Genomic DNA, 26,856 nt, shown 5'->3' with positions numbered 1-26,856 from the left:
TATCGCCATTTCGGTTACGTTGTTAGTTTTGCTCGGGGAGTGATACCGTTCGGCGTAAAGGTTATTTACTTCGGAATATTTTTTCTACGATTTCATTCATAAATGAGAGATTATTGGGGCCGCATTCCGCTCATGATATCCTTGTTAAGGTGTGTATTTATGAGATATTCGTTTAAATTTCCGTCGTTATTTTATAATTGCATCATACGTGAAGGTGTGTGATGTGTACAATTGTACTGTGTTTACAGAATTCGTCACATACAACGTTAACCTTAATATTGTCTTATGTTTTTAGCCAGACAACCCTTTATATGACGTCACAAATGTATTGTGTGATGATCAGGTGTATACTTGAATGTCATTGTAATTTGTAATTAAATGATAATTGATCCAAGTAAATTATGATTAATGTATTGTTAAAGATTCTGAATTAATTTTAATGTGGTTTATAAAATAAAATGTTTCATTATTTATCATTTTTCCATTCATTCCTATGTATTTTATGAATTATTTAATTATTCTTTTATTTTTTGTGTAAAATTGAAGTGGAGTATTTTCATATTGTTTCCAGAAAGTTGAGAATTTAATTTATGATAATAAAGAACTTACATTTTCATCTTACTTTACACTCATTTTTTTTCACTAAACAATAATAATAAACGACGGAGAAAAACAAACATTTTCAATCGTCTTCGAGGTAAAAAACTTATTCGTAAATGGATATTAGAATAGGACGGATGACGGAACATAATAATTTAAAATATAAAACAAACCTCCGATTGGCGAAGGTTGCGTGTTTGTATCGAGACGTAAAAGTAATATTAAGTATCCGAAAATGCCCTTCGAGCTGAGGACGACGTGTTGTCGTCCTTGTAGTTGACGGCTGTGTTGTTTTTTCCGGCCTTGTAAATTTCTGGCATTTTTGGGTATTTAAGTAGAGGAGGCTCCTGCATGATGATGCTTGCTAAAGGCGATTGAAAACAGTTTTCTCCGTTGTTTTGTGTTTCGTTTGGTTGGGTAAATGTTTTAATAATAATAATTTTTGAGCTGTAAGTGTTTATAGGTGATGTTGACGAACATCTGGATTATGGAATGTCACAAAATAAGTAAAATTATGGCTCTGAATAAGGCGGTTGGGACCTTATTGGAGTTGTAAACCGTGATTGTAGGAATATAAAAAGTCAAAGGAACTGATGGTCTACTTATGACTCTTCGTGGGATGTAGTCCCCCAAAATCAGCTGCTTGTTAAACGTGCAATAGACTTAACAGTGTATGTAGTGTGGCTCCGATCATTCCCCTGTAGTAGTTGGTGTAGTAGTGTTTCTCATGTTTGAGCTTTTAGCCATCTCTAGTAAATTGGAAAACTCTAGTTTATTTTTAGCATTGCTTTGAGAAATAGCTCTGGATTTTTTCGTTTTTAAATTTTACTCCATTTTTGAGGCTCTTCAAAATTCTAGATAGGTCAGTTTTGGGGGCTAAATCTCACAAAGAGTCATTGACTTTTTTTATACCTATGGCCATGCTCTGATAATCGTGTCCCAACTGCCTCATTCAAAGCTGCAATTTTGTCATACTGATAAAGTTGATTATTTTATTAAATTATAATTAATTTAATGAAATAATCAATTCATTTTACATGCATTTTTTGCCTGAAAATGCTCATTTACTTGGACAAAATTGTTAGCATTTCTCGAATCTTTTATCCACCATTAAAGGTGTATTGGTTACTTTATGGTTGTTCTATTGAATTCTTCTTAATATTGTACACTTTTTAATTTAATAAGTCTGTTTTTACTACAGGAAGTGTATTTAACCTTTGGATTTGAAGATGAGATATTAAACATGTCAACAACTGGTATATATTATTGAAAAATACACCAGTACACCAAGCCAATTAAACAAACATCAAAAATATTTAATGTAATAAACATTTTTGTCCATGTCAAATGGACATCCTCAAATTACTTAAGAACTGAACACTGACATTTGTTATATTAAATATTTTTAGTGTTTATTTAACTGGTTTGGTGTACTAGTGTGTTTTGAAGATGAGATGTTATTTATCTCAAAAAATATTTAATATTGACTTCTTAAACTTAATTTTTTTCTTTCTGACAAAACTTTTGATAACATTGTATGATAGAAACAATCCATGTAAAAATATTTCACATATCAAATGAAGTTTTTGCATAAGATTCAGCAATATCATAACATCTCCCAAGAAATTACCTTAAAAATAATGTAATACATAGTTACATACCATCCCTATAATAAAAATTTATTTAATTGCATTTTTGTTTATTATTTCATTTAAAAAAAATTGTTACCGCTAATAGTGTGAATCATATTTTCTATTGTGAAAACCACTTTGAATATGTGTAATTCTTACTTTAGCAAATACTGACATTTTAAACTATATTTTATGGATTTATTTGTTTATGCATGCAGTACATGCAGGCAAAAATTCTAACATTGATATAAAAAATATCAGTATTAATGTATGAAAACAAATAAAACTACAAATTATGAATTCTTATTGAGGAATATAAAGCTGACCTTTTGTTGTTGATTATTAAGAAAACTTTTTTGTGATTAAGTAAAAGAATTTCAGTATATTTCATTACTTGGGAATTTTAGCATTTTTAATAGTAAACATACTTTTTCATTGGGTAAAGAATTCTCCAGAAGATGAAAATAATGTATTCTGACATATAAGAATAAATTTAACAAGATGCCACTTAGTTTACTTATTTAAAAATTTTTAATATTTTTAAAATAATTTAATATACTATATATATTTTTCAATGAAAGTTTTTATCATCAAATTTTTGATGAAAATTGTTTTTCATAATTTTTCTAACAATTAACATTTAAAATATCAATAATCAAGAAATCATTCAAATTTGTTTGGTCACCATCATTTTTTGTACTGTGGTCAATGTTCCCTCTAAGCTGCGCGGCCACGCACTGCTCAAATTGTTGCCATGCACGAAAATTTATGTGCTGTGCAGGCGAGCATGCACACTGATTTGAATTGTTGTTTACTTATTTCTCACTCCGTCTGCAACATGATTATTGCTACGTATATTTCGATTAAATGCATTAAATCATTGACAAAAGATAATATTTTGTATGGAAGTATGTTTTAAAATGAATTTTAATCTCTACTTTATAATTAATTATTTTAAAAAATGGAGTAAATTAATTATTTTATTTTATTAATTAATTAAAATAATTAATTTATTTTAATTATTTTTTATTATTTATTTTAATTATATTATTTTTATAGGAAAAAATAAGATTTTATATACATATGCTCAGAAAAATTTTTTGCTCAGAATCTGCTCAGCAAAAATTTTTTTGCTCAGAGAAGTATATGTTCCGCTCATCTACAAAAAAAATTAGAGGGAACATTGGCTGTGGTACTTTCAAAATTATATGTCTTATGAATCTTAAGGTTATTTCTTTATTAGACTATTAACTTCATCATTATATTCATATTAGACTTGCATCATCATTGTGATTTATTCTACAGTTATATGTGATCAGAATGAATTTTTACCTACTTAATCTTCAAAGTTATAAATGACTAACATATTATCATTAGAATGTTTTAAAATAAATTGAGTTAACCTTTGTTCTGTTCAAAAGTTGAGCTGTCTTAACAAGTTATAAAAAATATAGTACATTGTACAGTACATAGTACATATGAGTACATGGTACATAGTACAGTGTAGTACATAGTACATATGATATAGTACATTATGATGATATGATTAATTTACTTACAATTTACTTTATTAATTTTCAAAAGAATAGAATTTCCAAAATGTTTGAAAAGTATGACTTAATTTTAACAATTAATAAATTGAGTTTAAGAGTTGATTTATTGATATCACAGCTGCTATTTTATGATTCCAGTCATAATTGCTAATTTGTAAAATTAATATGAAGTCAATCTGAAATATTATTAATCAATGCAATGATAATATGTATAGATATATGAAATGTATGTATATAGGGTAATCAGAATTAAAGTTGTCCTGTTCAGAAGATTCTGTAGCTCCAAGCAATAAGCTGATTAACATCAAAACTTGTTTACATGCTAAAGGATGTGGTAAAGAATTTTACAACGAAAAATGTTAGTCCCAAAATTGTCTGCTACAAGATAAATAGTGCTGCAAGCAAAGAAATGTGATATGCATAGCCATATAGAATATAGCCATATAGGCTAGCTACTTCTGTGCCAACATTTCACTGATGGCCAGGTGATTGGCTGTTGGTTTCTGTCCATCTAGTTCTTCAGATCTGAATCCACATGATTTCTGGCTAGGTTTTCTGGGCAGGAATGTTTTTCATTTTCCATTCCCAAATCCTGAGAAAATTGGCTCCTAGAACCCAGTAATACCCACAATGAGAAATAAATGTACTACTTGCAATGTATCTTTTAGACATTTTTCCTATTTATTGCTATGTAAACTTACATTGTGTTACAATATTACACATCACCAGAAATGCATGTGCGACATCAGAATTAAATAACACGTAACCAGCTAATTTTAACTCTTGTAAGTCAAGCACATTTGATCATGGGGAATGGAAACAGTTTGTATTTACACAGAAAAGTATTTATTTTCACAACTCAGGATTTGACTACAAAGTTGTCTTCAGGTAAATTAACTAAAGAAATCTAAGGTGAGCTACCTTAGATTTCTTTAGTTAATTTACCTGAAGATAACATTTTAGTCAAATTCTGGGTTGTAAAAATAAATATTTCTCTATGTAAACACAAACTGTTTCTGTTCTCCACAATGAATCATTTCCACAAAGTGACAACCAATACTACCAACCACATTCAATCAGTTTGTTTGCAGCTAATGATTGTGATGTACAGTAAAATCTTATTATTTTGGTGTCATTCGTTGGAGTTACAGACAACTTTAGTTATGATTACCCTGTATATTCATATTTTTATATATAAAATATTTTAAATGTAAACATAGTAGAAAAAAATAGGAAAATTTTTTCTTAAACATATAATTTATAAGATTATGCAAATTGTTGAAATATCAAGTTAACATGCATAAGAGACAATTATACAGCTGGCCATCACTAGTTTAATTGGTAGATTTAAGTGATTTTAAATCTATTTGGATTAGCATTTTAATTTGAAAATTTACAAGAAAATGATGACATTATTTTAAAATTTTTGATATTTTCTTTTATTAGGTTATTCTTTAATTGGGTTTACTATTATTTAGAATTATTGACTGCTTTATAATTAGAAAAAATGCAAACCGATGAACCTTATAAATGAAATTCCAGTTAGTTTAATGCAGATAAAATACAAACGGTTTAGATCTACTTAGGAGATCTTCAGGTTAATGTTCCAAAATGGAATGCAGAGAAAAGCTTTGCATTTTTTCTGATTTACTTTATTCCAGTTTTACAGTGTTTTAAACTTGCTTGTAAATTAATTGTTGAAAATAAAATGTCTGATTCTAGTAACATATATTTAATTTTAAATAAAATGTTATTTTTCATTAAATTTTAGAAACAGTTACTTAGATGATTAAATTATTCACAAATGTTTTTCTATAAGAATTTATATATAGTCAAATAAAATATTTTATGTAGTGTTTACATATTCAACAAATATTGTAAAAGATATTGTTTACCAAGAAGCTTTACTGTTTTCAGCTAACAATTCCTTTGAGAACTTACTTTGAACTTTCTTCTTTTTTAAATTGTAACACAGATTATAAAAGTAATCATTTAAAAATTAAAATTTTAATGAATTTTGCTATTATTATCATTTTCAGATATTTAAATTATAACCAAAAGATCCATATAACTTGGTATCAAAATTCAAATAACTAAAAAAAGAAAATAGGAAAACAGTTGATTAAGGAAACGAAGAAAACATAATTGAGAAAATTTCAGTGTTTATCTTGACCATCATCAGCTGTTTGGAAAAGAGAATACAGTAGAGCATCGATTATCCGACTCAATTGAGGACTGGAGTTGGTCGGATAACTGAAAAACGGATAACTGAAAAGTATGAAAAAATACATTATTAGTATAATATATTAGTATATCCTATGTAATTAGTATATTAGTATATCACTATTAACCTACTTTGCATTGAATTATCATCGATGTTAAGCCTAACAATTTTTTTTAAAATAATAATTGTTGCTATTGTATCGTTGAAAATTATTTCTTTATTTTGCACAAAATAAATACTGGCCTCCCTTTTATGGTCGAGCCAGTGTTACCAGCTAAAACACGCAAAAATTTAACAAAAATAACATTAAAGTAACCAAGACATAGCTAAATATTGTAGCACCGCATCACTAGCTGACATTTGAATTTGCCGACTAGAACGCGGTCGGTTAACCGATGTGATGGTTGATCAGGGGTCAGATAATCAATGCTCTACTGTATTAAAATGCAGAAAACATGCGGCATTCAGTATACATATTTCAAGTATTTAAATTTGTATAAATTTTTGTAGTTTGAAAATTACACAAAAAGTACAGGATAAAATAACAAATAAAAAATAGAATTTATAATAAAATAAATACAAATAAAAGTAAATAAAATTATAAAACCGAAAAGCTGCTAATTATCCAATTATAGGTTGATATGTTGAATGAGTTCAGTAACCTCCTCTATGTTTTAGAGAGTTCGTGGGCTTCATGTTTATTTATAACCTCTTTTTTTGTTGAATTAATAAATGTATAACTTCTAGTATTCTGAAATCCTAAAATTATGTTCTTTAATTATATGGGAATGATTCCACGTGCTTTTAACACTTTAAACATAGGCGCACCAAGCTAATGATGTAGTAGTCAAGGTATCAGCTTTACTAATCGAAAACATTTCTCTCCTGATTCCCTAAGTTAGCTTTTTTTTGTTCATTTTTGAGTTATTTAAATTATAACATCTTAATTTTATAAATTTAAAAAAAAATTATCAAGATGTGAAGAGTAGTAAAAATCTGTAAATGAATTACGGTAGACCCTTCATTAATGGACAAAAAGTTTCCATCCTAAAGGAAATATATGGAATTATGAATAGAGTAGAATCTGTGTTAAATAAAAAAATTTTTAATTTGCAAATACAGCAATCAAAAACATTGGGTCAGTGAGTATAAATTACTCAATGTGCATTATAACAATATTTTATTCTTACTTTTATATTATAACATTTTAATACATCTTCTATGGTACATTGTAAGCTTGTTATTAATATATGTTTGTAAAATACATCTGATTTAAGGACTTTTGGTAATAGCAGAATTCCTTCCTCTCAATTAGGCCACTAAATTAATGACCTTGAGTATTTAAAATAATTTTTTTTTCATTTATTCTTCATATTCTTAAAATTGCATACCTCTAATGAATAGTTTTTGTAACTGACTCTATTCATTATAGAAATTTGTTACAAAGCAACATTAAAACAGATTTTTGAAAAATTTTTTGCAATTATTTTTTCATCAAAATGTTTAGTTTTGACATTTTCTGTTATTTATTCATTAAATTATTTTAAATTAAATTTTGAATTTTCAGTTCCAAACGGAATATAAAATAATTTTTTAAGTAAATAAATAATTTATAATAATGCTTAACATTTTTTTAACATTCTGTTATATCAGTTTATGTGATATACCTGTACGTATTTTTATTATTATTCTATTTGCTTTTATAATTAAATTATTTTTAAAATTCAGATGAAATATATTGCATATTGTATTTATTCATAACAGTAATGATTTTACTTATAAATAATTCTTAGATATTCTTTATTAATTTTAGAAACTAAACTCAGCTGGCGAAATTGACTGGCTGACAATTCATGCTGAGTTGTGTCAATCCGCACTCTTTACCATATTTTAAAAAGGTATGTTATTTATTATTATAAAAGTTTTGAAAATGAAAATATTTTATCTAATGTTATGTTCTTATATATTAAATTTTTAATTTTACTTATTTTTAAAAATTAATGCTGGATTTTAAATGTTTACATATTTATTTTTACTATTTCATTTGGTACGTACAATATGTTTCATTTTTTTTTTATTCTATTCAAATTCAAATTTGTATTGATTTTTCTTCTGTTGTTTCTTTATCAGGTTACATTTCAGTATTCATTACAGATAAACAGCTTTTTCATTTTAGCACTTTACACTAATGTTTTTTTTTTTATATAGGAAATTATTGTACAATAAACTAAGAGTAATTATTTTTATTTTCTTTATTATAAAAGACTTTTCTTCAGAAGTTTTTTCTTTCTTTTGAACAATATTTCTAAAATTTTCTATTTTCATTTTTAATTTCTAAATAGTTCTCATGTAAAAGACTATTGAATAATAATAAATAATAAATTTCTTTCTATTATCATATTCTTTATGGATCTGTGAATAATCAAATTTTAGAATTACAGTATTTAAATTAAAAAAATGTCTTCTACATCTTTCCTGCTTTTTTTTTTTTTTAATCTACTTTCCATTCTTTGGGTGCTAACAGGATTTATTAATCATACCCATCATGGGTTCAGCCAGGCTTACATATGGGATCTCTGCATGGTTGTGGACAGGGATAAGGCAATTAAGTTACTGTCTAATTATTAAAATTATCATGCTGAAACAACTATACTTCTAGTATCATATTTATTTGAAAGTAAGTTTGAACTTAAAAATTGCTTGGTGAAAATTCAACAGTTTAGTTTCTATTTGGCTATATCACTAACATTCTAGTATCAAATAATTCTTTGAGAAAAATATTTGTTATATATCTTTATATAATTGATTATGTAAAAGATTAGCAAATGTAATAATTAGGACAAATGTTTAATATGCAATAAAGATTTCACTTTTAAATTTTAGTTATTTATATTTATCAGTAAAATAAGAATATTTATATATTTTCTTCAGCTAAAATTTAAAAGAAACTTTATGAAAATAAAATTTGCTGAACTGATCAAGTTTCGATCAACTCTTGTGTGAAAAATATATAAACAATCTTTCTTTTTCATTTTGTTGCGATGTATTGATTTAAACTAGTTACTGTAACTATGTTTATTGTCCTTATTAAATTATTTATTATATCATTTTTTTTTAAATTAAAATTTCAGTTATTGTAAACAATAATAATGATCTAGATAAAAAAATTTTAAATAATTTTGAAATAAAGAATTTTTTAAATTAAAAAATTATTTTTCTTATATTAAATAAAATTTTTTATAATAATAAAATTTTATTTATATTATGTTACTCTTTTTTTATGTTAATTATTAGCCATGATACATGATAATTTTGAGGAACACAAAGAAATAACATATGTCTATTCAAATTCAAATTTGTTTTGATTTTTCTTCTGTTGTTTCTTTATCGGGTTACATTTCATTTTCATTACAGATTAACAGCTTTTTCATTTTAGCTGATGCACAACCACCTTCAAAAGAATCTATTGGATGGTGATATATTTTTTTTATTGCTTGTATAGCTTCTGGGCACATTGCTGTAAGCCATCTTTTGTGTCCTGCAATGTTGCTTTTACCTCATTTGATGACTCAAAACATTGAAAGAATGATCTCAAGCCATTTATGAGGGATGGACTCACACAAATGCCACATTTTACACTCAGATATGTGGTGTTTGTGTGATTCTAGTTATCATAAATGGCCTGAGATCATTTGTTGCTGTTTTAAGTTGTAAAATGAGATAAAAACAGCATTGCAGGATGCATTATGGGTGAAGACATGCTACTATGTAAATCTTTTATATTCATAATTTTAAATCCAAAATAAACATGGTCATCTGTTTTATCTGAGTTTTCAGTTATCCAATGTAGCATTTGGTCCACATTACCTTGGATAATCAGGGTTCTACTGTATTTGCATCATTATTCTAGAATGCATTTTGAACTTACTTCTATTTGTAAACCCAGGCAGATAGTAAGCCTGGGTTTACAAATAGAATAAAAAACATAGCAGATGAAAGAAGGAAATGAGTGAAAATTAATAATGTGCTAAACAAAATTGTATAAAAATAATATTTGTTTTTGATCTAAATTTTGATATAACAGATTTTTTTTTAAAGTTTGATAAAATTATATAATTTGCAAATTAAGTGAAAAATGTGAAATTTTTTTAAATGATAATTTTATATTCTCTATAGCTGTTCACATCATTTGAAAAAATGGATGGTGTGCTTCAGCGACATCTATCACGTATCTATAAACGTGAATCACGAGATAGATTAATTGAAATTCCAAAAAGACAAGTTCGTTCTGAAAGAATTAATCATGATGGAGATATATTGAGGTACTTTATTTAATTAACTGAAATCTAATTTATAAATTATCCTATTACTATTTTAAAAAATAATTATTATTGATGGTATTTGATGTATCTATTAGCTATATGCCAGATGATGCAGAAAATGTTGGTGTATATGTTGCTGCAGAACCTATTCGACCAGACTGTAATTATTTTGAAATTGAAATTCTTGATAGCGGAATGATTGGAAATGTGACCGTAGGCCTTGTATCTGCTCGTCATCCATTAGATCAACAACCAGGATCAGTACCAGAATCAATTGGATATCATGCTGGTGATGGAAGGTATATTAAAACTTAGTATATTTAATTTCAGCTAATAATTATTATTTCAGTTTTAATTACATTTATATTATAATTTTAAATACAATATATTAATTTGTATCATTTGTAAACTAAATCCTCTTACTTTGCAAATATAAACCAAACTTACTTCATACTCTACAATATTTTCTTCTGTGCAGAACAGCATTGGTTTTATTGATTGATACCAAGCTTTTCTTTACTAATTTGTGTTCTCTCAAATGGTCTGGATATGCTATTTAAAACATACATAATTTTAACATAAAAATGTAATTATTTACTTCTCAATTACATCATAGTACTTCAATAATTTTAAACAATTTTTTTTTAATCAATTCCAAATGTAAAAAATTTTTATAAATGTTTCAGAACTTTTTGAATCTATTCATTTATAAAACTTTTTCTTGACATTTCTGTGGCAGAATAGGATGATCTTAAAATCTTTTTTGTTTCAATATAATAAAATTAAAATATATATATATATATGTTACAGTCAAAACCCGTTTTTAGTTAGAACACGTTTTAACTAGTTGAAACTAGTTTATACTGGATGTCTTTGTTAAAACCCATTTTGTCTACTTAAAACTAGTTTTAACTCAAATTCATTTTTGACTAGCAGTAAAAACTAGACAAAATGGGTTTTGTCTAGTTAATTTACTGCTGTACATGTTTTGATTTTAGATAAAACTAGTTTTAATTTTTAATGTTAGTTAAAACTAATTTTAGCTACATAAATATGTTTGGGGAAAATAAATAAAGTTATGTATAGTGATTCGGGGGAAGATGCCTAACATTTTGCTTATGAAGGAAATTATAGCGATAATTTGGGTTTTGGAGGCCTCTAACGAAAATATCATATTCTTGAGCATGTTTTTCAAATAAAAGTTTGGAGTATATGAAAAATAATTGTATATTGTGTTTGCAATGATGACCCTTTTACTGTCTGGCATTTTAGGCATCTCACCCTAAGTATCCAGGTGAGATGCCAAATGCCATTAGGGTAAGATAACAAATATAATTGCATAAAATTAATTTTTGAATATCTTAACCAAATTTAATTTATTGCATATGTAGTACAAAGTACTTCATAGTAAGTATAACAGCACAGTATAAGTACTGTTAAGTTTCTGCCCATCTAACATGCTCTATAGCTAGCTGAAAGCCTTTTTCAGTCCAAAAACCTTTTTGAGAAGTCCTTATATAATTTCTATGCATATCCTGCAATAAAACGAGAAAACAAAAATTTATTAAAAATAGGCATATTGGAATTCAATTAACAAAAAATAGGCATGTTACCCCAAGAAAAATGTGGCATCTTTTCCATTTGTCAGGGTAAGATGCCTACGTTGTACGTGTTCTAGCATGTCTGATTGGGATTGGCAGTAGCTCACAATGGAAACTTTAGAACCTTAACTACATCACACATTAATTCTGCAATTTTTAATAAATTCTATTTTAACTTTTAGTTTTAAAATGATTCTAGAAACATTTCACAACAAAAACTTCGTTATTATCTGGCTTTTATTCTTCTTGGATGCATAAAATGAGGTAACAGTAGCCAACTACAGCTTTCCGCACTCAATATTGGCTCAACGATTCATCATACAAACACATGACAATATCTGACGTCACCGATTTGAAAATATCAAAAAGTAGGCATCTTCCCCTGCTTATCATCTTACCCCGAATCACTCTATATATTACAGTCAAAACCAGTTTTTAGTTGGGATGCATTTTAACTAGTTTATACTGAATGTCTTTGTTAAAACCCGTTTTGTCTAGTTAAAACTAGAATTTACTGCTAGTCAAAAATGAATTTGAGTTAAAACTAGTTTTAACTAGATAAAACAGGTTTTAACAAAGACATCCAGTATAAACTAGTTTCAACTACAGTAGAGCATCGATTATCCGACTTAATTGGGGACTGGGGTTGGTCGGATAACTGAAAAGTCGGATAACCGAAAAGTATGAAAAAATACATTACTAGTATAGTGTATTAGGCCTGGTTTAAATACTAGCCTCTCTTTCATGGTCGAGTCAGTGCTGCCAGCTAAAACATGCAAAAATTTAACAAAAATAATATTAAAGTAGCCAAGACATAACCAAATATTGTAGCGCCACATCACTAGCGGACATTTGAATTTGCCGACTAGAATGCGGTTGGTTAACCAATAAGTCGGTTAATCGAGGGTCAGATAATCGATGCTCAACTGTAGTTAAAATGCGTTCTAACTATATATATATATATATTCAAAAAATTCTTTATTCTTTTTTGTTTCTTTATTCTTCTATATATAAAAATTCTTTATTCTTCTATATATATATTTTATATTTTTTTTTTAATTTAAATTATTAAATTATTACAGACTGCTGTATTTCACATACAACATTCTCATAATTTAAAAGATGAACTCAATACAATTTGCTGTATTGGAATATTTTTATTATATTGAAACAAAAAAAGATTTTAAGATCATCCTATTCTGGTACAGAAATGTCAAGATAAAGTTTTATAAACGAGTGGATTCAAAAAGTTCTGAAACATTTATAAAAAATTTTTACATTTGGAATTTGATAAAAATATATATATAATCAACAATAGCAACAATTTTCTTGCTTTATAAGAGCACACAAAAGTTAGCTTTTAAATAGTAGGAACTATTTAAGGAACATTTTAAAGTACTAGGAAGTTAAAATTTATTCAACTGATTTTCAGAGGTTCGTATTAAGTGTCAACTACTATACACCATCTAAACAAACTTTCTGGTTGCACTTTTTTCCAATCTATCTAATACTGTCATTTGGAAGCAATGAGGCAGAGTTTAGGCACAAGGTTAAAAGAACACAAGGAAGATTGTAGAAGAGGCAGGATAAATACAGTGCTAGTGGAGAGACCTTTCAGAAGTAAATAGAGATTATTTGGGAGAGAGTAAAAATATTAGAAGGTGAGGATAGTACAACATTGGCAGAAAGAGTATGGATCTCAAAGAAACATACAGAAACAGTATAATAGTTAATAATAGGAATGCAAACAGTTTGGTGACAACATTTTGAAGTTGCTAATAAAAGAAAAAAACTTAAAATGGTTCGAGAATAGAAAGATAAGAATTTTTAAAGTGAGAGGGAAAAGTTAAAGAAATAATTTTAATTTTGACAAACTCTTTAACAGCAATCAATCAGTTAGCAGGGAGAGCACCCAGAGTTTGTTTATACCGCTGTGTAGCAGTTGATATTTGATACAGACTGTTGAAAATGAGGTGAAGAAGCTTGCAATTATTAGAATCTATTTAAAGATATTTTTTCATATCATTGGTTGGCAATCAAAACCTCATAACTGTATTTTCTAGAGTTTTACAAGAGAGCTAAAAACGTGATTTGAAGGGAGCAAGATTTTGAGTACAAGGTTGTGAGTTTTTGAGAATGTCAGAGAGAATGCTTAAAAGGTGCAAACCACTTACAAGTTTTAGCAATATATAGAAATTGACTTTAAACACATTAATGCAAAAATGAGGTTTTGACTAATTATTGAAGATACAAGGTTTTGATTGCCAATCAATGATATGCTCTAATAAAGTAGAAAGTGGTGTTATCATTGTTTATTAAAAATTAGGGGTTTATTGAATTGTTGTATAAGTATAATAATCCATGCATTAAACACTTATGAAAATTTGATTAAATAATGATTAAATTTGATATAATTAATTAATGATTTGAATTAAAAAAACTATCATTAAAATATTTTGAGATTTAAAATCTCATCTCAATAAATAATAATTATTCAAATACATTCAGGTCATTGTAAATTAATAATATATTTATAGTTAGAAGAAGAACCATTGAGGGAGAGTGGAGCTGGAAGTTTCTTTTTAGAAAAATTCCCAGCCCTCTCCCTGGGTCCGGAGAAAACTTAGGAATTTGTAATGGTTTCTACTCTATAAATTATTATTCTTTTTACTAACAAAAAATACAATCTATAAAAACTGCTTTTTATTAATAAAGAAACATTTTGTTTTTAATTTGTTATAAAAAAAAACATAGCATTTGAGCACCTTTACAAACTCTTAACAGCCCTACTTAGATTGGAAAATTGAGTCTAATATATTTGAGGGAAAGTTATGATGGCTAATTCAATTTGTTATTGTTTACAAAGATTACAATTAAATTTAAGAGAGAGATTTTTAATTTTTCTACTTGTTAAGTTAGCTTTTCATTTGTTTTAAATTGAAAAGGAAAATAATCTAAAAATATATGATAAAAGTAATTAATTTGAATCATTTAACCTAATAACTTTGATACTATAGTGTCTTAAAATATTTCTTATAAAACAAAAAATAATAATTTAATTAAATTAAAATTGTTTAAATTTTTTCGAAAAGATTGTATAAAGGTACTCCAAAAGTTGAAGGATTAGCATTTGGTCCAAAATGTGAAACAGGAGATCGAATGGGATGTGGTATTAAATTTGAACTTTTACCAACACAAGATAATCAAAGACCATTAGTTCCAGTTTTTTTCACAAGAAATGGAAGAGAGGTAATCTATTTATTTATCAATGTGTTGAAAAATGACATAATCTTGACCAATAAATAAAAAATGTAATTTTAACTCAACAATTTCTTTTTTGAATTTTAGAATAATTCTATAATTGTGTAGAAAAGTATTAAATTTTTTAATTTCTTTTAAACTCAAATACTGTATTTACTCGCATATAAGACAAGGTTTTTATTCATTTATCACATTTTCAAAATCCTAGGTCATCCTATACACACGAATGAAAGATTCTTTGCATTTTTGCAAATAATTTTTGTGAACCGTGTATTTGCAGATGGATACTTATCCTCTTGTATTTAAAAACAAGTATTTTATCTGGGTCGTTTGAATCATTCTTGTTTATTGTCAGGAATAAAAATGAATAGCAATAGGAAAAGCAAAGCTTTTGAATTGAATTTCAGATTGATATTCCAAAATCACACAGGAGCATGATATAAGTTCTAATCCATTCCCACAGATGATTATTCGGAAATCAGAATTTGGAGAAACTCATAAGTGTAATCGACGGAGAGTGGATTTGACTGTTAGAATTGGCATAAAAGGTTCCCGATTGTCCAGCTTTACATTAACAAATTATGTTGTTGATTTTACAAGATTTTTCCTTAAAGTTTAAAATGCTAGTAATTTTTGTGGGACAGTGGTGCATTTATGTTCATTTGATGTTTTACTTGTGATTAAACAAAATAAAATTAGAATTGTATTAATAAAACTAATTTTCTCTATTTTGATCTTTAAAGTCACACTTTGTCCTATATGTGAGGTTGTCTTATATTTGAGTAAATATGGTAATTTTTTTCTGATCAGACATAAAATTGAGAGCATTTTTTTAAATAACAATGTGTGATATACTTGATTCACTTGTTAACTAGATTTCATAGACATAATAACATTAATAATTTTAAAAATTTTATATAAATTTTAATTATTAAATTGTTTAAAAAAATATATAATTATAATAATAATAATAACAAAGGATCACAAGCAGCTTAAACATAATAGGAGTGTACAAAGATTAGTAAATTTGTTAAAAAATAGAACAAAGTTAGCTGATTATATTTAAAAACTTTATTACATAATGTTGTATGCTACAGCAAAATATGTAAACTCAATACAGTATAATGCAGGCTCACTTAAATTATTCAGCAAATTTTTGGATTTAATCATTCAAATTTATTCTCGTGTGTTACTGAATTTCATTGTGCAGTTTAAATATTTTTCAATAGCTACAAAAAATATTTGAATTAAAACAAAAAAAAAACATTAAAGAATGTTATTATTATTGATTGAAAATTTTAATTTTCTTATAAATTTTGAATTTGATTATTCAATAAATTTAAATATATATAAAATATGTTAATTTTAATAAATATTTATAATTTATTTAATACAGATTGGAATTACTCGTTTTCTATGGCCTCCGGGAGGTCTTTTTCCAGCTGTTAGTCTTCGTTCTCTGGGCGAAGAAGTAAGATTAACATTAGATATCAAATGGATTCCAGAAGAAGACATGCTTATGTGTATAGATAGCAATGAAGAAGATTGGTCAAGACTACATGATATTCGTTTAAATGGTTCAGTAAGTATTCAATTATTTAGCATTAATTTATTAGAATATCATATAATGTTTCAAATTTGAGTTGGTTAGTGAATGTAATTTATTTTTTACATATATTAAAATATAGTAATAATTAAGGGCTGGATTTGTGTGCACATGCATGTTTCTCTCCTGAAATGCTGTGATGTCAAAACTTTAATAGAAACACAATTTGAGTCCAAGTAGATCAAATTAATGTTGTCCAATAAAGCTTATTTTCTATTCATTTTATATTTTATATACAATTTGACCATTTTTAGGACTAATTAAAATTTATATCTTGTTTGTATAATGCAACTGCTATTTTTTATAAATCATCTATAGTATGTTTTTGTAATCTACACAGTGAATGTTTTAAGCATGTGTAAGTTCTAGTAAGAAATATTACTCCATCATTCAACTGAGTGAGTTTATTTAAATGAAGTATATTAAGAAAATTTACAAAATTGAAATACATTATGTCTGAAGATAAAAATGTAAAAATAAAGAATATAAACATAATGTTTAAATATGAAACAAAAACTACAGATCATACAAGGATATTTTCATGTTAGTGTGTTTTCATTTTACTATTAGTACATTTTTTTTTATTATTACAGAATTTTCTATATAATCAATTTTCTGCATTTTACAGAGGCAGTTTGTTATATAATAATTTAACTATAAAATTTAAATATTTAAAAAAATAATTAAAACAAAAATCAATAGTTGATGATACAATTTTTTTATAATGATCAATTTTTTTGGTTACTAATAAATATAAATAGCTAAATTTTAATAAAAAATTTATGAAATTGGTGATCTAATTCATATATGTAGCAACTATCAATTCATCAACTTAGTCCAATCTTAAAATTTTTTAAATTAAATCATTTAGGATTAATTTAATCAAGCAAATTGAAAGTTAGATGAATACACAGATAAATAAAAATATTAGACTTTTAAGAAAAAGTTTATATGAAAAGTATATTTGTTTATATTCTTCATATTCAATAATAATCCCCATACTAACTTATTTTTATCATATTAAAATATCAAATAACTTTTGAATCATCTCAAACACTATTTTGATAAAGAGGCTTCTTTATTTTTGGTATAAAATGTTTTTAAAGTTTACTGGACTCATCTTCAGATGCAACTCTCAAACTCAATGATGATTGATTGAATTTTGAATTGTATCTACTATTATTTAATATATTTTTTCATATTAAATAAAGATTTTATTATTTTATTTGCTAGATTTTAGAATATGGAGGTCGTGGAAAAAGTATAATAGATGTTGGATTAGCTCAAGCTAGATACCCATTAGACACTACTTCACATTATTTTGAAATAGAAATCATGAATCCTGGTGAAAACTGTTACATAGCAATTGGATTAGCAAGGAGGGTAAATATAATTAATTTTTTATACATTTATATGTACATGTATGCACTTTATAATATGCATATGTATTTATGTCTTTTAAAAAATTTGTTTTAAATATATCATAAAAAATATTAAATCTTTCATTGGTTGAAATAATTTTCATTTTTACTAATTGTGCCTAGCAACTGTCTTCCAATATTGTGTCTAGAAACCTTGTCATTCCTTTGATTTTTAAACTTACATTTATTGTAAACTCTGAAGTTTTAATTTCTCAAGAAATAAAAAGTTTAAAGATGCCATAATAACAACAGATCTTATTGTATAAATAAATACATTTAAAGTAAATGTAATTATTTATATAATAGGATCAAATATAAAATTTTTCCTATTACAACATTATTTCATGTTTAAAGTTTTTCCTTTGCAATTTTTTAAAAATCTTTATTGCATAGAATTTCGGTCAATAATAAATATTTATTAATTATTCCTTTAGACGGGCTTGACATATACAAAATACCATTAAGAAATCCACAGATGCATATACTTTATATAGTAGCAGCAACAAGAACAATTAATTAGTGAATATAAAAATATATTTTTAAAAGTAAACTTCTTCAAATTATTCAAACTGTAATTGCCAATTGGTGTTAGCTCATCATTGGAAATTAAATATAACTTTATTAAGGTGTTCTGTGCCATAAACATTTTTTAGTGTCTGTAGAAAATTTATTGCAATATCTTTGCTATAACATTATAAATAAATGACAATTTTCATAATTTTTTCATCTATCTTGTGTTCTATTAATTATTAATTTATGATTTAAATATAATGAACAATTATTTATTGTGACATTGTCACATAGCCCAGTTGCAATTTTTAATAATATTTTTTATTTAAATTTTTTAAATTTAAAATGTGTACGCTTCACCTCAAATTAGTAGTGTCTTGCCTCATACTTTTCCTGTTAGCAATAGAGTTACGCTAGTCATCTATCTAACAACTTTCAGGGGAAAAGTTTTGAGTTGAAATAACATGACTTCCAGTTTGCATTGGAAGTTCATATATAGCTAATGGGACCTTCTGCCTTTAAGGTTTCCATATCTGGTCTCAGCTTTCATCTGTCTAACTCCTTTCTTGAAATTAAGAAAAAACAGACACAGATGAACAACAGTGGAAATATTTTCAAATTGCAGTCCAAAAATACTAATTTGATTGAAGACATTCTTTGATGTATAAATTGTATGACATTAACTTTTTTATAATCAGTTCACTTGATAGTAGTCACTTTTTTTTACAGTTTTGTTTTTATTAGATATCTTTAAATTTTTTATTTATAATTTATGTAATTTTAATTAAATTATTCAGAATTACTTTACTATATGTGACACTTAAAAAACTATATTTAACACTTTAGAAATTTTAAAAAATTTTGTTACACTTATCATTCTTGGCCATTTTATAAAATTATATTTAATATTTGAATAGTTTGTATTTGAATGTTCTAGTACTTTTATTACTTTTTAAGTCAAGAAGTGCGAAGAAGCAGAAATATTATAATTTAGTTACAATATATTTTTCAAATTCATATACTATATATTTGTGAAAATTAAAGTAAGAAACATATATACTATTTTGTTATAAAATAGTCATACATTTTTAAAAATGTTAATGTATTCAATAAAATGTAAATTTATATATTGTAAAGTTTTTTGTAAAGAAAGATTAACTTAAAATCTCTTACTTTAAATTAATCTAAAATGTGGATTTATTAGAGAAGAATAATTATTCAAATGATTTTAATTTGTTTCTTTTTTTTTATGAAGAACAAAACTTTTTAAACAGTTGTAATTTTTATGTTTTTAGGATTATCCAAAGCATAGACATCCTGGTTGGAATAAAGGTTCTATTGCTTATCATGCAGGTAAACTAGAAAATAAAATACTGGTTTTGTTTGATAATTTATCTTTGGAGTAAAATATAGCATATAGTAAATTGTTAAATTATAATAATAAATAAAATCTGGAAAATTATATATTAAATCTATAAATTATAATTTTTGATTTAATTGTGAAAAAATAAATAATATTGTAGATAACTTTGTTTATATTCTATAAGAGAGTTCTATGAATGGCTTTAGTTTCATATATTGTCAATATAAGAAAAGATTATTTAACAGATAATTGTTGTTAACTTTTTAAACTTTTATAATATAAGATTTAAAGTAAATGCTATCATTTAATTTTGGTGCCTTTTTATCAAAAAATAATAAAGTTTATTTTAACTTTTGTACTTTCACATTTTCAAATAATAATAATTTTAGTGATATGATACATATTTACTTACATTTTATAATTTGTAACATTAAGTTTAAACATATCATTATATAATTATATAAATTACTTAAAGTAAATTTATTATTATTTTTGTTGATTATTGAAAAACAAATTTCATATACAGGTGTTTGCAAGGTAGTGACTATATTTTTGTAGCATGTTCTAGAGTCCTGCAGATCCAAAAATGTCCTGTAAACATAACCCTTCAAACACATTGTTTTAGTGCTAGCTATCCCTTACAATTCTGCTTTGCAGCACTGCTAAGCTCTGTGGAGAAGTCAGTCTCAGTGACCTTTATGTTTTTGCAAAAATATAAGGTTCTGAATGTAAGAAGCTCAAGTGCAATGAACTTGAGGCTTTTCTAGTGTTTAGAGCTATTCTAAACTTTAACCCCTTTTAGTTCTGAGACAATGCATTTGAAGGGATTTATAAGACATTTTTGTATCTCCTAACCTTATAGAACATACTGTAAAAATATTGCCGCTACTTTTCAGAACACTCTGAATAACAAAATGTAAATATATCATAGCAAAATGCTAAAATTTGCCATTTTAAGAAGTGCTTGGTCATTTTTTGAAATATTAGCATATCCCATAAGAGACACTTGTTTTAGAGTCTATCTCATTTCACTTCTTGAAATGTTAATGATATTGAAATGGATGTATAATTCAGCATCTGTCTAATAAAACTAAACATTTCGTATAATGTCTAATGGCTTATTAGCACACAGGGTAAAACAAAATGACTGAATACCTCTGCACATCTGTGGGTTGTAACTATTTTGAATGTAAATTTTTTTCATAAAAAAAAAATATATCTTTTTTAATTAATAAATATCTATCAGTTATGCCAAAATCATTTTATTAAGTAATTATTTTCTATCAGTGTAATAACATTTTAAAGTTAAGGGTATTTAATAGTCAGAAAATATAAATGAAATAAAATATTAAAATTACTAATAGTTTTCATTCAAGGGAAAAGTTTCAAAGTATGAGTTCCTCCCAGAACTTTTTTCTGGCTATGTTACTAGATTATAATATTTTATAATGAAAAAGCAATAATGAATACCATTTGATAAATCCACTACTCAAAAGTCAAATTGCATAATTGTTTTTATTTAGTTAGTTTAGTTGCAAACTTAAAATAATAAATCAAACTAGCAATAAAAAGTAATGCTGGTAACAATGTAGCAAAACAAAGAACTTTTTTCTTTCACTTTGAAATGTTCATGAGATAAATTAACACTGAGAACACTGTTTTCAATATTATTCATGTTTAATGATGAAAAGAAATGTTTTCACAAAAACATTTCTTTTTGACATTAAACATGGATAACGTTGAAAAGAATGTTCTCAGTGTTAATTTACCTCATGAACAATTAGCATAATTTATTTTCTAATGTTTGCAGCATTGTGCTTTGCTGTAAATACTGCACAGATTGAGTGTTAGAAGTGAGATGGTTGGATGACCGTGGTGATTGAGGTGTTAACCTGCCTTTCTTGGGAAGATCCAGGATTAAATCTGAATGAGCAATGCCAGAAATTTTTTGGGCAGTAAGTCCTGGATACATTAAGTCCTGTCTTTCCCACCATCCTCATTGTGGGTCTTGCCAATCTCATGATGGGTATGAGAGAAAGGTCCTCTTAGTTCCCACAGAGCAAAAAGAGTAAAAAAATTAAAATATGTAAAAATTGCCATCAAAGACATGTCTTTAAGAATCTACTTGTTACAATATATAGCAATCACCGCACGATAATATGCTAATCTGCCACAGTGGAATCCAGGTTTGTACCCACTCTAGACACTCCTTAATTGATCATGTGCAGTAAAAGTCAGTTTAGAACAGACATTCTTTATTCTTCATGCATGCTGGCCTATCCCATTAAGATGTTAATTAGTTAACAATATATACAGAACATTGTATGGTACAATACTATGTACAATATATAGAAATAGAGAAACATTCAGTTATTTTGTTTTATGTCATGTGCTAATAATCCATTCAACATTACATGAAATGCTTAGTTTCATTGGACAGATGATTAAGTATACATCTGTTTCAACATTGCAGAAACTACGATAGCATTTCAAGAAGTAATCAGAAAGATTAGACTGATTCTGAAACAAATGTCTGTTAAGGAATGTGCTAGCACTTCAAGAAATGGCAAGGCACTTCTTGAAATGACAAATTTTAGCATGTGTCTATGACTTACATATAATTTTATAATTTAACTGTTATAGATGATGGGAAAATATTTGTTGGAAGTGGAGTTGGAGATCCTTTTGGACCATGTTGTCATAAAGGTAGTTAAAATTTACTGACATTTGAGATTTTTTGTAAAAATATTTTACAGAAATAGATCAATAAAATATTTTTAAAAATAAATATTGAATTATTAATTTTATTTTATATATATGTATACAGTATATAAAGTGTTTCAACTATCATTTTAATTTAACTTTTAATATTATATTATCAATAATGATAATTTTAATTTAATCTTCATTTTAATGCATTTCAAATTACACTTTAAAAATCATTAGTTTAAAAATATTAAATCATAAAAAATAAATTTTTTTTAACATTGGCTGAGTTTGTTTATATACTTTTCTTATATTTGTTTTTATATGGTACTTCAACATGTTTGTATATTATTAATATTACAATATATATCAACATTAAAATAAGGAATGGTCAGGTAGTAAATTGATGTTTGAAATAAAACAACCTGTAATGCATGGAAATGAAGTACAAAACTATGACAGTGTAATGCAAATGACAAGCCAAATGTGTTTTACAGTTTTCAATGACTGAATTACAGAAAACATACCTTTTCTGCTGATCTCCAACAAAGTCCTAGTTCTCTTTATCAGCACTTTGCCCAATTCTTCTGCTGCTTCTTTGCTGATTTTGTTGCATACATGCTTGAATCTACAAAGAGATTTTGGTTGGGACTTGTGACAGGAATACTGTGCTTACAAATCACCCAAATCTTTCAATATGTCTATCCTGGGGAATGTTAGGAGCATTCTCAGCATGCTTAACAAAATAATGCCAGAAACACTGAAAAAGTTAGTCACTGAAGTGGCATAGTGAGCAGAAGCAAGACTGGCTGGAGTACCACTTTCTTACATTCGTAATGCTTGTCAATGAAAGATATCAAATGCTTCTTCAAATACTTTTCATGGTACACCATTGCCATTGTAATCCCCTCAGAAATGAAAGGTTTTGAAACGATTCCAAAAGGACCCAGATATTGCTGTACAATCCATTTCTTTGAGAATTTTTACTATTAATGATATTAATAAAATAATGTATCACATCTGAATTTTTTCTGATATTCTAATGTCATTAAAAATATATATATATTTTAATTACAAAATCTTATACAATTTAAATTATTTTAGGAGACATTATGGGATGTGGAATTATTTTTCCTAGAGATTATATTTGTAATTATGATAATGGTAGTTCTCATGAAATGACTCCTTCTCCAAGTGATGAACCAGATGATGATTATGATGCTTCACAAAGTGAATCAGAAGATGAAGAATGGTGGAAAGAGAAAAATAATGTAGAAAATGATACAATGGTGCAAGTAAGTATTTTATTGAACAAACAGAAACAAACCTATTTTATGCATTTTTCATGTATTGAGTAAAAGAAATCTCAGATCATCCTTTAATTATTATTTTAGAATTGATTAACTTTAATTTTTATATTATTAAAATAACTTTTAAAACCATTCATCTACACTAGAACTATCATCATACTAGATCTAAAAATTTGAAAAATTAATTTTAATTTTGTATAAAACGTATTATGTATTTTGCTAGTTAAAAGAATTTAAATATTATTAGAATTATAGATTATTTTTATCAAAGAAAATTAAAATATTGTAAAATCTATATATATATATATATATATATATGTATGTATGTATATATATATACATACACAGAATATATTAAAGGAAAATCTATATTTCTAAATTGTTAAGGTACTTTCATATGACTTACATTTACATTTTATATATCATTTTCAAGCTTACTTAATTAGTCCTATTTCATCTATTTTACTGTTTAATTCTAATTAAAATAATTAGAAGGAAAAAAAATATGCTATTTGAATTATGAATACTGCCATAGTGATTTTCCAGTCATTTTGGCTATTGAACTTACTCCCATTCAATATTCAAACATTTCTCAAAATAACTTCATAACTTGAGTTGGCATTCCTTCATTGATTTCCAATTATTTTTTGATTTTATGTTATTAATAGAAACATCATTTTAAATTAAATTTTGGTCAGGAGGAATGATATTGTGAGGCCAGGACTTCACATCCCCCGTTGGGAAACTGGCTGTCGAGTTAGAGACATTAAATTGGTGACTTATTTTGTAAACAGGACTGGTGTGGCCAAGGAACGGGGTGCGAGATGATTTAATTGTCACATTCCCGACTTAATTGACAGATCCCTGATTGTACATTGTTAGAACAACTGAGGGATCGTCTGCCGGGATAAGTTTGGACGATCACCTTACAGAGAGTTCAAAGCGGGACCTGCTGACGCTCCTGTGGAGGGGTGGTGACCTGGACAGTTGCATCTTCTCTGGGATAGAAAAATACACATTAGAGTAAAATTTACAGGACCACCATCCGGGGAAGGGCTTGACCTGACTCCGGAGGGGAACGGCCTGGAGTTCAGAGATGTTTGGCAACCCTGTGGCCCAAATTGCATCTCTGGCAACAGACCAGGGACCAATAGGATTACAAGGGACCATTCTTCGGACCAACTAAAACCTCAGGATTTCAGGTAAAAATGATATAAAAGCCCGAGGTCCCAAGGACACAGGGAGGTTGGGAGTAGAATACTCGGTTCTGTGGATCCATACCCGAAACTCCCTCTGGAATTTATCAAATTGACTTATTATGTCATTATGAATACTGCTATCACCTAGTTGGGCAAAATGATAATAATACATTGAGGAGTGATCATCTGACATACACTAGCCAATCAGAACTTGCATCTTAGTTGAATTTTAAATTTATGTGACCAGTAGTTAATCTTTCTTCTTTGACAAAAGTGATGATAATGGAGGAATCATTAAGTGATATGAATAATCGATTCAACAACCGATTAAACGAGTTAATAGCAAAAAAAGGTGAGAACAATCAAATTTTTACAAAATCAGCATATTTGTCAATGATACAAAAAGTGAGCATCAAAAATGAAAGTTCCTTCTAAGTTACCGGAAGAATATCAGTTAATAGTACTTTGAAATAATTCACAAAAAATAAATATTTCTAAATGAAATAAGTGGAGTTTTTTTTTAATCAAATTTAAAATTCAGTACTAAACACGATATGCACATGCAACTCGTAGTGCCGATTGGCTGGCATATGTCAGATGATCACTCCTCAACTTATTATCATCACTTTGCTCGACTGGGTGATAGCAGTATTCATAATGACTGGTCAATTTGATAAATTAATCAATATTTATCAGACTGCGTGCCCTTTCTGGTCATTATTCATAATGCCTGATTAATCACTTTGTCCATAACATATATATATATATAGATGTGTTATCCAGTATGCGTAATAAATAAAATAAATATATAGATGTGTTATATCTGAATATCCTAATTAAACTTATATAATAAGTAATTTAAAAAGTTTTTTCTTTTTTCAGGTATTTTTTACTAGAAATGGCAAAACAATTGGTCAGAAAGAAGTGTGTATACCAAAAGGAGGATTTTATCCAACAGTTGGAATGTTGAGTATTTCTGAAAAAGTTAAAGTTGATCTTCATCCTTTAACTGGTTGAAAAAGTTGAAATATCTGTTATTGGTATGTTCAGCCATCCACTTCATATGGTGCTGTTCATGTTTGTTTGGATTGGTAAAATTTTCCATATCATGTCAACGTCTGTCACATGTTCTAAGGTTTACAAATTTGTTTTTGTTTCAATGAATTTACAAATTCATTAAAAAAGATAATAATTTAAATAATAGATAACATATAGAATTTGAACTGCTGCTATTTTAATTCCACACACAAAATCTGAAGTTATATTTTATAATATATTATTTAAAAGTTTTTTTTATAGAAATTGAATTAATTCAATGTGGAATTTGACAAAATTGACTTATTTTTTCTTTTTGCTAAAATGTTATAAAAAAAAAAGCTTAAATTTCATTACAGAGATTTTTGAGCTGTTGCATAAATGATTTTATGTTAAATTTCTGCTATGTATCAATATATCAGTTGTTTGTTATAAGAAATTCATTTTTTAAATCTATAATAATGAATTTCTTGTAACAAAGATTTATTTATTTATTTATTTTTTATAAGTGTTA

General features: G+C 26.6%; 1 protein-coding gene across 1 annotated transcript; it reads left to right on the top strand.

Annotated features, from left to right (window-relative positions):
* The first annotated feature begins 13 nt into the window (after positions 1-13).
* LOC136975775 (SPRY domain-containing protein 3-like) lies at positions 14-26,652 on the top strand. The gene is made up of 11 exons (XM_067270893.1): positions 14-149; positions 7,822-7,906; positions 10,185-10,330; positions 10,426-10,629; positions 15,024-15,180; positions 16,589-16,774; positions 18,032-18,181; positions 20,025-20,082; positions 22,736-22,798; positions 23,903-24,093; positions 26,190-26,652. Exons 2-11 carry the CDS (start codon positions 7,862-7,864, stop codon positions 26,322-26,324), a joined length of 1,335 nt encoding a protein of 444 aa, XP_067126994.1. The 5' UTR covers positions 14-149; positions 7,822-7,861; the 3' UTR covers positions 26,325-26,652.
* Positions 26,653-26,856: the final 204 nt, after the last annotated feature.

The sequence above is a fragment of the Centruroides vittatus genome, unplaced genomic scaffold (genome assembly GCF_030686945.1).
Source record: "Centruroides vittatus isolate TY-2023 unplaced genomic scaffold, ASM3068694v2 contig_388, whole genome shotgun sequence".
NCBI classification, from domain to species: domain Eukaryota; kingdom Metazoa; phylum Arthropoda; class Arachnida; order Scorpiones; family Buthidae; genus Centruroides; species Centruroides vittatus.
Note: the sequence above shows the minus strand (reverse complement) of the source record. Positions and strands in the feature narration are given on the sequence as shown.